Here is a 13,215-nt window from a genome sequence, read left to right as displayed (position 1 = left end):
TTTCTATTTTTCTACACTGTCTTTTCTCTGTTTATTTGAAAAAGACAATTCCTGAACTGCTCCTATGCTTTGTAACTTTTAATGTTTCTTTTTTTCTTGTTTGTCTGTACTTTATATTAATAAAAACTATTTTAAAAAAGGAGGTTTCTTCTATGGGGTTTCAAAATCCTACTTGGGGTTGGGGCGGGCGGGCAGAGCAACAACATTGCTGCTTTCCAGGAAGGTGTGCGGTGGTGTGAAGAAGTCAAGATTTAGGGCCACCAACCTCAATCTTCCCTGATCTGATCTCACTGTCACCTCCTTGCTATGTGTACAGCATATATTCAATAAGAAGGGGTCGTCTAAGGGCAAAACTAGCCTGTGTTAATTTCAAATCCGAGCCCTTAAGTGTAGGGCTGTTGTGTTTTTTTTAATACACAAATTGCCAGCAGGATCTTCAGTCAAGAATAAGGCCCCTTGAGTGGGTTATTCCGCCTACCTGCCAATGTCCCTTGTGCGCTACTTCCTGAGCACCCGGCGGACGGCAGTTTTTCGGGTCCTTGGGAGGCGCATTGCAGGGGTTTTCCGATGGCCCTTTGCTCAGCGGGAAGCTCAGGAAGTGCTGAGCATTGGGCTTGCAAAGCACTTTTGCACCATGCTTCCCAAATGCTCACCGACCCACTCGGCACTTTCCAGGCACCAAGCCAAAGCTGCTTCCTCCAGGGATCGTCTGTGCAACTGGCTTCCTCGCGCGAAATTCTGCTGTGCAGCTGATCCAAGCATGTCCATCTCCTTGCCCCACACCGGATTCAGCATTTGAAGCCAGGTGTGGGGCAAGGGGGGTATGCACTGGGGGAAACTGCCTCAAGTTTCAATTTGGGACCAGTGCTGGGCCAAATCCGGCCTGCAGGCTGGAGGATCTCTATCCTTGGAGCCTTCTTGTATAATAATAATTATTTTTTGGTATAATTTTTGTGGGAATGTTCTGGGGTGCAGGAGAGGATATATTGACTAGTTATATCCCTGTCCAACTTGTGCTAACAAGTTCCCAAAATATCAGCAGAGTTTATATACATTCCCCTTTAAGTACGCAACGGTAACGTGTGCACAGGTTCGCTAGAACCTCTATAATAATTACTCTGGTAATTTCCCCTTTGTTCCCTCTTAAAATACAAGACACAACACAGTCTTTATAAAAGTATAAGAGTTTACTCACGATCTGTTCACAATATGATCCCAGACGGCAGACAGGCTTAAAAAGGTAAAATACACTTAGAACCTATCTTATAGGAAGATAGCCCTCTCCTCTCTTGGCTGAGAGCCAAGAGGGCATCCTGCTTCTTCGAAAGGTGATGGCAGAGAGAGAGAGATGGCTGCCTGCCCTGTGCCTTTTGTCATTACCTGCACAGGTGAGGCCACACCCACCTCTGGTCACATGTGGAGGAAGTCCGTCCCCAGGAAGTTTACCTGCTTGCTGGACAGACATCCCTCCCCATGTTCTAACATGTACACTCTAGGAAAGTTGTCATTGACTGCTCCTGTGTTTACATCCCACAATTTTGTTTTACATTTTAGAATACAGTGGTACCTCGGGTTACAGATTCTTCAGGTTACAGACACTTCAGGTTACAGACTCCGCTAACCCAGAAATAGTACCTCAGGTTAAAAACATTACCTCAGGATGAGAACAGAAATCGTGTGGCAGCAGTGGGAGGTCCCATTAGCTAAAGTGGTACCTCGGGTTAAGAACAGTTTCAGGTTAAGAACACACCTCCAGAACAAATTAAGTTCTTAACCTGAGGTACCACTGTATTCATTTAACTTCCCTTCCTCTCTTTCCATGGTTCATTTTGCATACCCTACATCCCTGCATATTTTACATAAACTAAACCATTCAGCATTCCATTATTGCATCCATCAAAACTTATCTACACTTTTGAATTTATCTTAATGCTGCCAACGTTTTTAAGTTTCAAGGACATTTTCCCTTTAGGTTGTTACTCTAGGCTCAGATTTTCACCTCTGTAGGCGAAACGCAGCCAGGGATAAGGACCACAGACTAAACATTGCAACTGAAAACAAGGAGATGGTTTATTGATGCAAAATGCTCAGTACAGTACAGTACTGATATTGTAGACCAGTGGGTGCTCACTTTTTTGGATGAGGGCACATCTCAAGTTTTGAGGGAGTGCTGTTGGTACCAGTAACAATGGTCCTGCCACAGGACCATAACAAAACATGGCTGCCATAATACAAAATGAGAGGGAATACAGTCGTGATTAAGCTTTTCCCATGACTGTATTTTCATACTAGAAGAGGCTTAGCCTGTTGGATTTCTGCCTGCCAGGCCATTGTTAAAAGCACAAGAACACTGCTCTTCCCACATGCCAACCCGCTCTTGCCCCACAGATGGAAAGGCCCAAATTTCTGTGGCCATTCCTCCCTGAGCGCCATTCCACAGCTCTTTGCTTGGATCTCATACAGTTGCACGGGAAGTGCAAAAAGAACTCCTCTTTTTCAGGGCATTGGGGGCTATTGGGAAGGGGGCTGTGAGGAGTCGTGTCCTCAAGAATCAGCAGCTCAGTTCAGCTCCTTGCCCGACCAAGAAAAAGGGCCGGATTTCCTCCCCAAAGAAGGACGCTTTCGGGAAAGTGAAGATCAAGACATCTCCTTCAACATCAAAAAATCCCACAGAACCCCTTTCATAGTCCAGAGTCACCCGGATCTTCCTGAGCTCATGATTCAGGAGCAAAGGCGTCCGCTCAGGGGCAGTAAAAGCCCAAAGTCCATACAATGAGCCAACTATGGCTTTTCCCACAGCCCAGATTCCTACACTGGGTTGAAGGCTGACCTGTCCCTTCCTCGGGGTCGACTCGCGTGCCACCCCCACTGCCCACGTGGCATTTTTCTCTCCCCCAACTTCCACTTCCCACCATTTTCTTACTGCACGGAATCTCTCGCTGCCCAGCACGTAGGTCTTCGGATCAAATCTCTTTGGGCTGTCGGGCAGATTTTGCCTTTCCCCTCCACATCTCACACTCTTCCCGTCTTCAGAGAGAATGAGGTAGTGATTTGCTGTTTCTGGATCCAAAACTATATTCACTGTAAGAGACACACACACACACACACAGAGAGGGGGGGAGCCGGGTCAGTGTTTGAATTATAGGGCAAGGTGCATGTGTGGATCTATCTTTTGTGGTACCCTATAGGTTTTTTGTGTGCTTAGAAAAGCTACTGAGGGGTTATGGATTGGCTACAATTTGGAGGGATGGGTGGGAGCCAGGGCTAGGAAATGGCAAATTACCAAATTTTGGTTTATATTTTCTACTCCTAAATTCAGTTCTTCACAGTTTCACATTCCTTTGCAAATTCTTTTTTTTTTAAGTACTCATGAAAATCCATCTGTGTTGCTAGTGTGAATTTCTCCTAACACACATTTTTTTTTTGCATGTTTGTACACATAGGGACGTGGGTCGAGCTGTGGTCTAAACCACTGAGCCTCTTGGGTCTGCTGATCAGAAGGTTGACGGTTCAAATCCCCATGACAGGGTGAGCTCCCGTTGCTCCGTCCCTGCTCCTGCCAACCTAGCAGATCGAAAGCGCACCAAAAAGTGCAAGTAGATAAATAGGTACCGCTCCCTCGGGAAGGTAAACGGCGTTTCCTTGCGCTGCTCTGGTTTCGGTGTTCCATTGCACCAGAAGCGGCTTAGTCATGCTGGCCACATGACCCGGGGGGGGGGGACTGTCTGCGGAGCAGACAAACGCCGGCTCCCTCGGCCTGTAAAGTGAGATGAGTGCCGCAACCCCAGAGTCGTTCACGACTGGACTTAACTGTCAGGGGTCCTTTACCTTTTTTTACATGTTGCATCCTTGGAGAACTGTGCGGCAAAATTTGGAGGAGTGCAAATTCCGAAGGAGGCTGACATCACAGTTTGCGTATACTTTCAGGAAGTGTGAATTAGGTAAGATTCGCCTTTTCACGTGAACTGACCTGAATCTTTCCCCATCCTTAGTCAGCTTATGGATTTTGTTAAGGTGGTGAGGCTCAGAGGGCAGTGACTTGCCCAAGGAACTGAGTTGGAGACTGCATTCCTACACTTGCTAGCTTGGAAATGAATCCCTCTGAACTACATAGAACCTATTGTTAAAACTTTTGGAATCCGATGAACCTTGGAAGTGCTTTCGCATGTTGCACAGCAGAGTATAGAAGAGTATCACAGCGATTGTTGAGCAACTCTTGAGATTGCCCAGCTGAACGACGAGCAGGAACAAAAACTGCTGACTAGTAACTTGGTTCTTGTTGTTTTATTATTTACAGCAGCAAACATACAAGCTATTCACAAGTTACTTTTTACAACACGATTTCTTCACTCTCAGTAACTCCTCAGCACTAACCACACCACACTAACACTCTCCAACACACACCAGTGTTATAGGTCATGCCTGCATAAGGAACTCAGACAATCACTTGGTTGTTGCTGGGTCTCCTTATCTCTAGGCAGATTCCTTTCATGTCCTGTATTCCCATGCTGTGGAGAATCTAATTGCAAACGTGCTAAGCTGCCTGCAAATCATGGATTCCAACACCTATGTCTGGGCAGACCCAGGTAGGATTGCTTTGTGTATCTCCATCTGCTGGTGGGAGGGGTGAACAGCCTCTGGAGCTATGAAGAGGGAAGGAAGGAAGACCAGAGGGAAGAGGGAACAGAAGAAATAGGAGCAGGAGAGAGTTTTAAAAAGGGGGAGGGAATGGCTCACACTCCTCTATGGTCTCTGATGGGTTTTTATTAGGTAAGTGTGGGAATATATTAACTATTAACATGTCTGCCTCCATTGCTGGTCAAAGGGAGAGAGAGAGAGAGAGAGAGAGAGAGAGAGAGAGAGAGAGAGAGAGAGAGAACAGGAAAAATTTATTCCCTTCTTCCCCCTCAGGAGAGAAGGGGAAATGACACCACACACTGCCCTCCCTACCAATTATATTTCTATGGTCTGTGGCCTATCAGCAAGACAGCTCTATGGTCTTAACTCCTTCACATGCTAACTAGTAAGTATGTGCATTATTACTGTAGATTTGACTGCAAAATCTCCCCCACACTTTCTCACACAAACAAATGGGGGAGGGGGGCGGAATCCGCCCCCAAGCAGCGTACCTGATGCTATTTTCCCAAGTGTTCCCAAGTTGCTCTTCTCCCTCATGATGCACATTTCACCTTGTTGTATGCTCTCTGGTGTTGAGGAGGGCATGGCAGAGCCAGCTGCAATAGCAAGGAACTTGATTAGTTGGGGACATCTTTAAGAAATGGCCAAGTAAGACACTTAACAGTTGTGCTCTGGTTGACTAGGGCATTGCTTTCATCCTGTCTGTCTTGTCTGTGCTCTGTCCCATTTGCTGTCAGGGTCTGACTCTGTGAGACTCAGGGGAAGAGGCTGTGGGTTTTGCACAGAAGCATTAGCTAGCATGGTGATCACTGTCAATGGATCTGCTCATATGTATCTTTACTTCAAAGACGATGAAGGACTGGTCTTGTGTCTGGAGACATTAAACACTTGGTTACTTTGAACTGTGTGGGAGGAGTTTCCCCCTTAACGAACTCTGGAAGATGCTGTTCAGATGGGAGAAGGAAATCTCTGATGACTCCGTTTGCTGTGCTCATAACACACACCAGTTGAGATGTGGTGAACTCCCAGCTGACTTCAGCAAGCCACAGCATTCCAGCATTCCCATTACATTTTATGAAAACGTTGGGACGGGGGGAGTGTTTCAGAAAAATCAATGCCAAATAATGAAGATTACTCAGAATTTTAAATAGAGAAATAGATAAGAAGAACACTCAAATGTCAAGCTTCAGTTACTTTTGCTTGCTTCCCAACCCTCCAGTTCTGAGACAGTTAGAAGACAAAACCAGAGTTTTGACGTAGAGGAGAGTTTAGGGATGTGACAGGCTGTAAAAGACAGCAAGACAGAAAGATAATCAGAGCACGAGGGTTGATTCCTATTTTGAATGCAAGGCTGGGGCTATGGGAGAAACAAGACTCTCTTGGGTGTCCGTGCTGTGAACCCCTCTATCATAGGCTCAGATTCTATATATGTGGGAATAAACCATATATCCTAAAGACACCACAGTCTCTGCAGCCTCTCATTTCCCAAAAGAAAATCAAACCCAGGGGATGCAGCTTGGGACCCCAGCAATCTTGTGCTGCTGGGAGAACAGTGCAAAATCCTCCCATATCTCATCTGCAAAAATTGTTTAAAGATCTGCCAAACCTGGAAATGTACCTTTATTTTCTTGAGGTCCAGAGAGCACAACGTCTAGGGAAAAAAGTGAAATGAGGAAAAAATCCAATCCAAGGGCATTGCTTTAGATTTAGAATGTCTGCGAGAGTGTTCATACGTAAATCTAAAATTTAGCCATAGTACTCCATCTTCCTCCCTCTTCCAGCATTAGCATTAAGTGTTATGAAAGCATGTTCAGGGTGGGGGGCACAGAGAAGAGTTGCCTCCCCCAGCTCTGAGAGAGTTAGAAGACAAAACCAGAGTTCTGGAGTAGAGTTTAGGGATGTGACAGGCTGTAAAAGGCAGCAAGATGGAAAGATAATCAGAGCACGATGGTTGGTTCCTGTTTTGAATGCAAGGCTGTGGCTATGGGAGAAACAAGACTCTCTTGGGGTGCCTGCGAACCCCTCCATCGTAGGCTCAGATTGCATATATGTGTAAATAAACCATAATCCTAAGGACACCACAGTCTCTGCTGTGCCTCATTTGCCAATAGGAAACTCGAACCCAGGGGAAACTGCCTGGAACCCCTGGAATATTCACCATTTGGAAATTGGCAAGGCATGCAACTCTATCTATCATCTATCATTTATCATCTATCATCTCTATCTATCTATCCATCTATCCTATATCTACATCATACAATGATCTTTGTTACCTTTAAATTTCTCGGTCTCCTCCAAAAAAGGATGCATTTTGGAGAAGTTATCTATTTGCTCTTCTAATCCAGGAGGAAAAGCATTCATGGTTTTATATTCATTTTCATTACACCTAGGAAGAAGAAAGTGAAGAGAGGTTTATTGTGCTCCATCAGGTCATTCTCAAGTCATTCTTAATTCAGTTGTCAAGGGCTCGTCCATGATAGGTTTTTCTTTCATTCCCCCTGCTTTCCCCAGGAAAGTCCCCACTGTTTACCGCTGAATCGGAACAAAGGTCATTTGGGTTTTCTGTGGATTGACAGCTGAATAGAAGCAAACATTTTAAGAATGAACCCCACAAAGCCAGTCTTCCTCCTTCTCGTCACTTCCTCACGACCCTACTATGTGTTTTATACGCATTCTGCCCCCCCCAAAAATCCTATCCATTTTGGTATGCTGTTCTATGCATACCCCAATGCACTTTTTGTGCATTTCCCCATACGAAAAAATGCATCACAACATTTGTAAGATTGTGCAGTCAGATTGGTAACTGGTTTTTTTTATCTGCTTATTGCTCTGTAAACTCTGAATTAGATTGGTTCAAATAAAAGTATAGAACAAATCAATTTATCCCTTACCTCCAGGGAAGGAAATTAATATTATTCATATTAATATTCATAACAAAGCCACATACCTTTCCAGGATGCTTCTCATATTCTAGATGGAAGAGACAGAATGAGAGAAATTCAGTCCCTTGCACCAGTTGCCTCCAGCAGTTTATTACTTTCCCCTTTTCTTTATATATTAACCAAATACTAAAGTGCACACGCCTAATGTAAATACTTCTATAGACTATAGACTGATGAACAGCCCTTCCCCAGAGGACAACCTGGAGGGTTTCGTTGCACCATTGCTGACCTGCAAGAATTCAGTCACTGGCTGCTTCTGTTTCTCCTCCAGCTGCTTAATTAAACTACAAAAGCCCAGACATTTACTTCTAAATTTGAAAATCTCCCTTAATGGGCATGTAGGCCCCCTTCTCTGCCCCAGAACCCCACCCCCAGTTATGCTTCGTCATGGAATGGGATCTTCTGCCAACTGCAAGTGATCCCAGGCTATGCTCTGCTGTTGGCTCCCACCACTGGTGCTGCCAGCCTGAGAGTAGATGTCTACCTACTACTGCTGATTATGTGCATTGCTCTACACACAACAGTGAGGGCATGTTTGAATTGGGTAGAGGAAGAACTCTACTGGCCAGTGTTGCTGGTGCCATTGCCAGTGCTAGCACAAAAACTCCCTGGATCCATTGTAATTTGGCAAGCTTTATCCCTACTAGAGGAGCAACTTTGCCTGCAAATTCCATCCACTTCTATCAAAAGGGAGGAAGGGGTGTAATAGATGTTTTAAATTTTCCAAGTATTGAAGCAGGAGAATGAAGGATATATGGACCAGAAGCAGAACAGGGAAGCCTTCCCATTGGTCAACCTGAATCATGCCGTTTGATGAAGCTCCAATCACAGTTTGGAACAAAACGTGTGACCAATGCACATCCCTACTATGAATTCAGTGGTACTTTTAGTTACGAACTTAATTTGTTCTGGAGGTCCGTTCTTAACCCGAAACTGTTCTTAACTAGAGGTGTGCTTTTGCTAATGGGGCCTCTTGCTGCCGCTGCGCCGCCAGCACACGATTTCCGTTCTCATCCTGGGGCAAAATTCTCGAGGTAACTCTTCCAGGTTAGTGGAGTTTGTAACCTGAAGCGTGTGTAACCTGAGGCATTTGTAACTTGAGGTGCTGCTGTACTTCTGTAAACCAATAGAGTGGTTGGGGGTACAACCCTTACCTGTAGGACAACTTGGACTATTTAATTGTGCCAAGTCTTACCTGCAAGAATTCAGTCGCTGGCTGTTTCTGCTTCTCCTCCAGCTCCTTAATAAGGTCATCGATAGAGGACATTTCCTCAGAGAGTTTTGCAATATGTTTGTCCTCCCAGGATTTAATCTCATCGTCCAGTTTCTTTAATCGAGCCAACAGGAAGCGCTCTTGTTCTTCCAGAAACTGGTGCAATTGCTTGAAATCAGCCATGATTTTCTGCCTCTCCATCTCTGTCTGCTTCTGCAAGGAGAGAGTCATGGCCAGACAAAGACATTTAGATGTCCCCTTAATTCCATGTGCACAAGGTGACTGGCAGGGCAGTTGATGTTTACTTCAACACTCACAATGGTATAGAACATCAATGACAGCCCAGGGCAGCAGGCAGGCTAGCTTAGCAGGACACGGCCACTTTGCTTGCCTCTGTCCTCAGTATTTTCCTGCTGCTCACCTACTGATCTATTAACCTGCTGCTGCTGCTCTCTATTCGCCGGCATCTTCAGCCTGCTTGACCACCTCACTCTGCCTAATAGTAGGGCCGTGAGGAAGTGACGAGAAGGAGGAAGACTGGCTTTCTGGGGTTCACTTCGTTCTTAAAGGATTAATGCTGGCATGGCTGGACATTTTTGGACTCAAGGACTACATTTGCTCTTAGACAACTGAAATATACTCAGAGTCGCAAAGTGATTTCATGCTCTTTATTCAGCTCATAGTGGTGAGGAGGAATGAATGAAAGTCCCCTCAAAGTATCTGCTTTATATACATTATTTACACAATGGGCTGCACATGACTGGTTAATTCTGGAATTCTACTGTAAGCCAATCAGGTTGTGGATTCACTTATATCTGGAGCATGATTGGGTGGTTCCTGCCAACCAGTCATACTGCTGCATTGTTCTTGGACCAATCAGACTGCTGCATTCTGAATCCTATTGTTCTAGGACCAATCAGACTGCTGCAATTTGGATCCTATTGTTCTAGGACCAATCAGACTGCTGCAGTTTGGATCCTATTCAACTCAGTACATAACAACAACCCTACCAATTTTAGCCTCTCATGCTCTTCATGGTCTGAAGCAGAGACCTTTCTCAACTCTACCACCCATTATCCATTTAATTGATAATGCCAATGATCAAACCTGGGATGCTGAGCAAGTGAAGCATAGGCTCCACCACAGAATTAAGGCCTCACTCTGTCAATATAACCATCCTGGAGAGGCAGGAAGATTTGCACCTACCAGCAGATACTGACTTTCGGTCTCCCTCTTGAGTTTAGAAGACAGAATTTCTTCTCTCTGTTCCTTCAGGAATTCCAAATGACGCAGGATTCTACCCTGGGGTGGCCAAAAAGGCATTTGGGTTAATTTTGGCAATAGAGATATACTCATAAACTGTAACAGCCATGTCTGTTCAAGAAAACAAGAACATGAAGGATGAGGAGAGTCTATGTATAGCTTCTAGGAAACTTCCATTCTCAGTGTAGAATTAAATCAATGTGCACATATGCATATTTATACAGCTAATAATTTATTTTCTGATTAAATCTGGGGAAAACAAGAGGGCTCAAAATTATGGGGACACAGTGTAAGAGATAAAAAGTTTTCTTATATACCAGATTTGCACAAAACAGAATATCTGTGTGGGATTTGGATTCAGATCTTGAGCCAAGTCAGTCACCCTCTCACATTTTCTGCACCAAACCATGCTCTTTTCCAAATTTAAATTGGGGTACGAACCAGAGGTTGTGGCTGGTGCACAGTCCTTTTCAGAGCTCGTTCTTTTTCTTTTTTCTTTTAAGAAAAACAGCTTGCAGTATTCACCATGAAGTTATCACAGGAAGTGGCACACTTTTCACATTTGGGGTGGAAAGGTACTGGTTCCGCTGAGTACCCCCAGAAGAAACCGCACTGGCCCTAATAACATCCTTTACCCCTCATAACTTCACGGGATTTGCTCCTCCTTTCTCCCCTTGCAGTATTTTGCAGGTAGAACTTCCTGGGCCTCTGCTAATAGGAAGCTTTGATATGGTTCTGCAGCAGAATTGTGAGCCACGTGGCTACATTGCTAATACCTGATACCTATGCTCTGGGGTTTTTGGACATATCTAGAAAGAGGGGAAGTGGCCTTATACTGAGCTATATGTACCTCTGGTCCAACTAGCTCAGTACTGGCTCATAGTTGTCAACTTTTCTCTTTTCTTGCGAGGAATCCTATTTGGAATAAGGGAATTTCCCTTTAAAAAGGGGAAACGTTGACAGCTATGTACTGGCTGTACTGACTGGATTTCAGGTCCAGTATATCCCCAGCCCTACCTAGAAATGCTAAAGATTTCTGCATTGAAGATTGGGCTACTGTGACCCCTACTTACTTACTTACTTACTTACTTACTTGTTTACTTACTTAATTTATATACTGCCCTATACCTGAAGATCTCAGGGCGGTTCATAGAACAAAATCAGAATATAACAGCACAAAATATATAATCAAAATAAAAACAACTCCATAGCCACCAAAAAAGAACGTTTTATTTTTTATTTTTTGAAATAAGTTTTTATTTTTATTTTGCAGCACAAACACACACACTAACAAAAAGAAAAAGAAAACATAAAACATAAAGAAAAAAGAAAAAACAATATCAAAGGTAAATACAAAATCTTATACTAAGCAAATATTAAACAATATGTATATACCATATTTCAGTTCTTCTTTTCTTCTAAATGACTTCCTTAATCCTCAGTACAGTTCTACTTTCATATTTAGTAAACTGTTTCCTTCTCTTTTCATTTTTACCCCTTTTTTCTTTCTGTTTTTAGCTTTTACCCCATAGTTCGTTTTGCAAAAGTTAATCAAAACAAGTCCAAGGATTAATTTGAGGGCACTTTTTTTTAAGGTAATCTCTATATTTTCCCCATTCTTTTTGGAATTTTCGTTTGGTCTGACCTTTAATTGCATCTGTCCTTCTGGCCAATTCTATATAGTCAAATAATTTATCTTGCCATTCTTTTTTGTCAGTATTACTTCTTTTCCCGGGGCAGAATCAGCCACCCATGGCGGACATTCAGCGCGTCACCCGCTCACAGCTCCCAAGCCTCCCCCAAGTTGGCAAAACGAAGGGAGAAGGGGGGAATCATGCCAGCAGAGCGGCATAGCTCCCTTCCTTACCCCAACGGCTTGGGGTAGGCTTGGGGGTCGCGGGCAGGTGGTGCACCAAATGTCACCCCCCTCACTTGGAGCGGCCCGCCCACCCGCACCTCCAGTCCCTTCCTGCACCCCTGAAAACACCCACCTGAATGTCACCTAGAGAAAAATGCAGCCCTCAGGCTGAAATATTTTCCCCATCCTTAGGATAAGTCAGCATCCCTTGGAAGCCTGGTCCCCATCCTACAGCTCCCTACCTGATGCTCGTCAAAGGCCTCCTCCTTTGGGATCACTTTGTGCTCCTTCGATTTGTCGCACACCACACAGATGGGGGCTCGGTCGTCTTTGCAGAAGCGCTTCAGGGGCTCCTGGTGTCTCTCGCAAACCCTTCCCAGCACTTCCACCCCTTTGGCCGTCTGAAGGCTAAATTTCTTGACTATTTCCACAATGCTCGCCAGTTGCCGGTTGGGCCTGACATTATTTTGCTGACAAGGTTCCCTGCACTGAGGGCAAGAAGGTACTCCATCTGATTCTCCCCAAGTCTCGGTGATGCAGCTTTGGCAGAAATTGTGGCCGCATTCTATGATCACTGGGTCTTTGAAATACTCCCGGCAGATGCGGCATGTCGTTTCCTCGCAGAGGTTCTGGACTGGACTCTCGTCTGCCATTTCGTCTGCCTGAAACGGGAATAAAAGCCTTAGTTTCATTTCTCCAGTTTAAAGTCCAAGGTTGGGCCTTTCCCTGCCTCTGGGTGACTCATAGTGTTTGCAAAGCAGCAGCATAAACCAGGAGAAACCCTCATAGTGTGCAGCTTCACATCTGTACCATGAATTCAAAGTGCATGGCGTCTGCCAAAGAATCCTGGCAATGGCCATTTACCTCAAAAAGCTACACTTCCCAGTACCCTTAACTAACTACAGTCCCCAGGAAAAATTGAGCGAGAGCCATGTGGCCATCATGAGGCTAATAAAAGGTCAAATACAAACTGACTGGAGCAGGAGGAAAAAGGAAGTAAAGCTTGAGAAAAACCAATCGTTTATCTGAGAAGGAATTAGTGAGGGAAGAATTGGTTTCCTGTCTCCCACCCCCAGTTCTCATACAGTATCTTCTTGCAAAAACTGTTGCTCCAGTCCCAAATGTTAACAGGATTTGGGGACAACAAACTATGACTTTTGAATTCGTCACAGCCGGGACACTGTAGCTGCTGTGATTAGGCTTTTAGATCAAAATATAATAAAAGTAAATAAGCCCAAAGAAAGAAAAGCAAAAACACACATATGCACATGAGTGTTTGCTTAAATTTATGGTTTCATGTG

General features: G+C 44.5%; 1 protein-coding gene across 1 annotated transcript; it reads right to left on the bottom strand.

Moving 5' to 3' along the window:
• Positions 1 to 2,045: 2,045 nt before the first annotated feature.
• LOC309524896 (zinc finger protein RFP-like) lies at positions 2,046 to 13,087 on the bottom strand. The gene is made up of 9 exons (XM_082210108.1): positions 12,725 to 13,087; positions 12,157 to 12,576; positions 10,000 to 10,095; positions 8,776 to 9,006; positions 7,586 to 7,608; positions 6,912 to 7,024; positions 6,257 to 6,289; positions 5,130 to 5,234; positions 2,046 to 3,081 (listed from the first exon to the last, which is right to left on the bottom strand). Exons 1-9 carry the CDS (start codon positions 12,740 to 12,742, stop codon positions 2,552 to 2,554), a joined length of 1,569 nt encoding a protein of 522 aa, XP_082066234.1. The 5' UTR covers positions 12,743 to 13,087; the 3' UTR covers positions 2,046 to 2,551.
• Between the last annotated feature and the right edge of the window lie 128 nt (positions 13,088 to 13,215).

This window comes from Podarcis vaucheri (genome assembly GCF_965113315.1).
Source record: "Podarcis vaucheri genome assembly, chromosome: 2".
Taxonomy (NCBI): Eukaryota; Metazoa; Chordata; class Lepidosauria; order Squamata; family Lacertidae; genus Podarcis; species Podarcis vaucheri.
The sequence above is the reverse complement of the archived record's forward strand: the minus strand, read 5'-3'. Positions and strand labels throughout refer to the sequence as shown.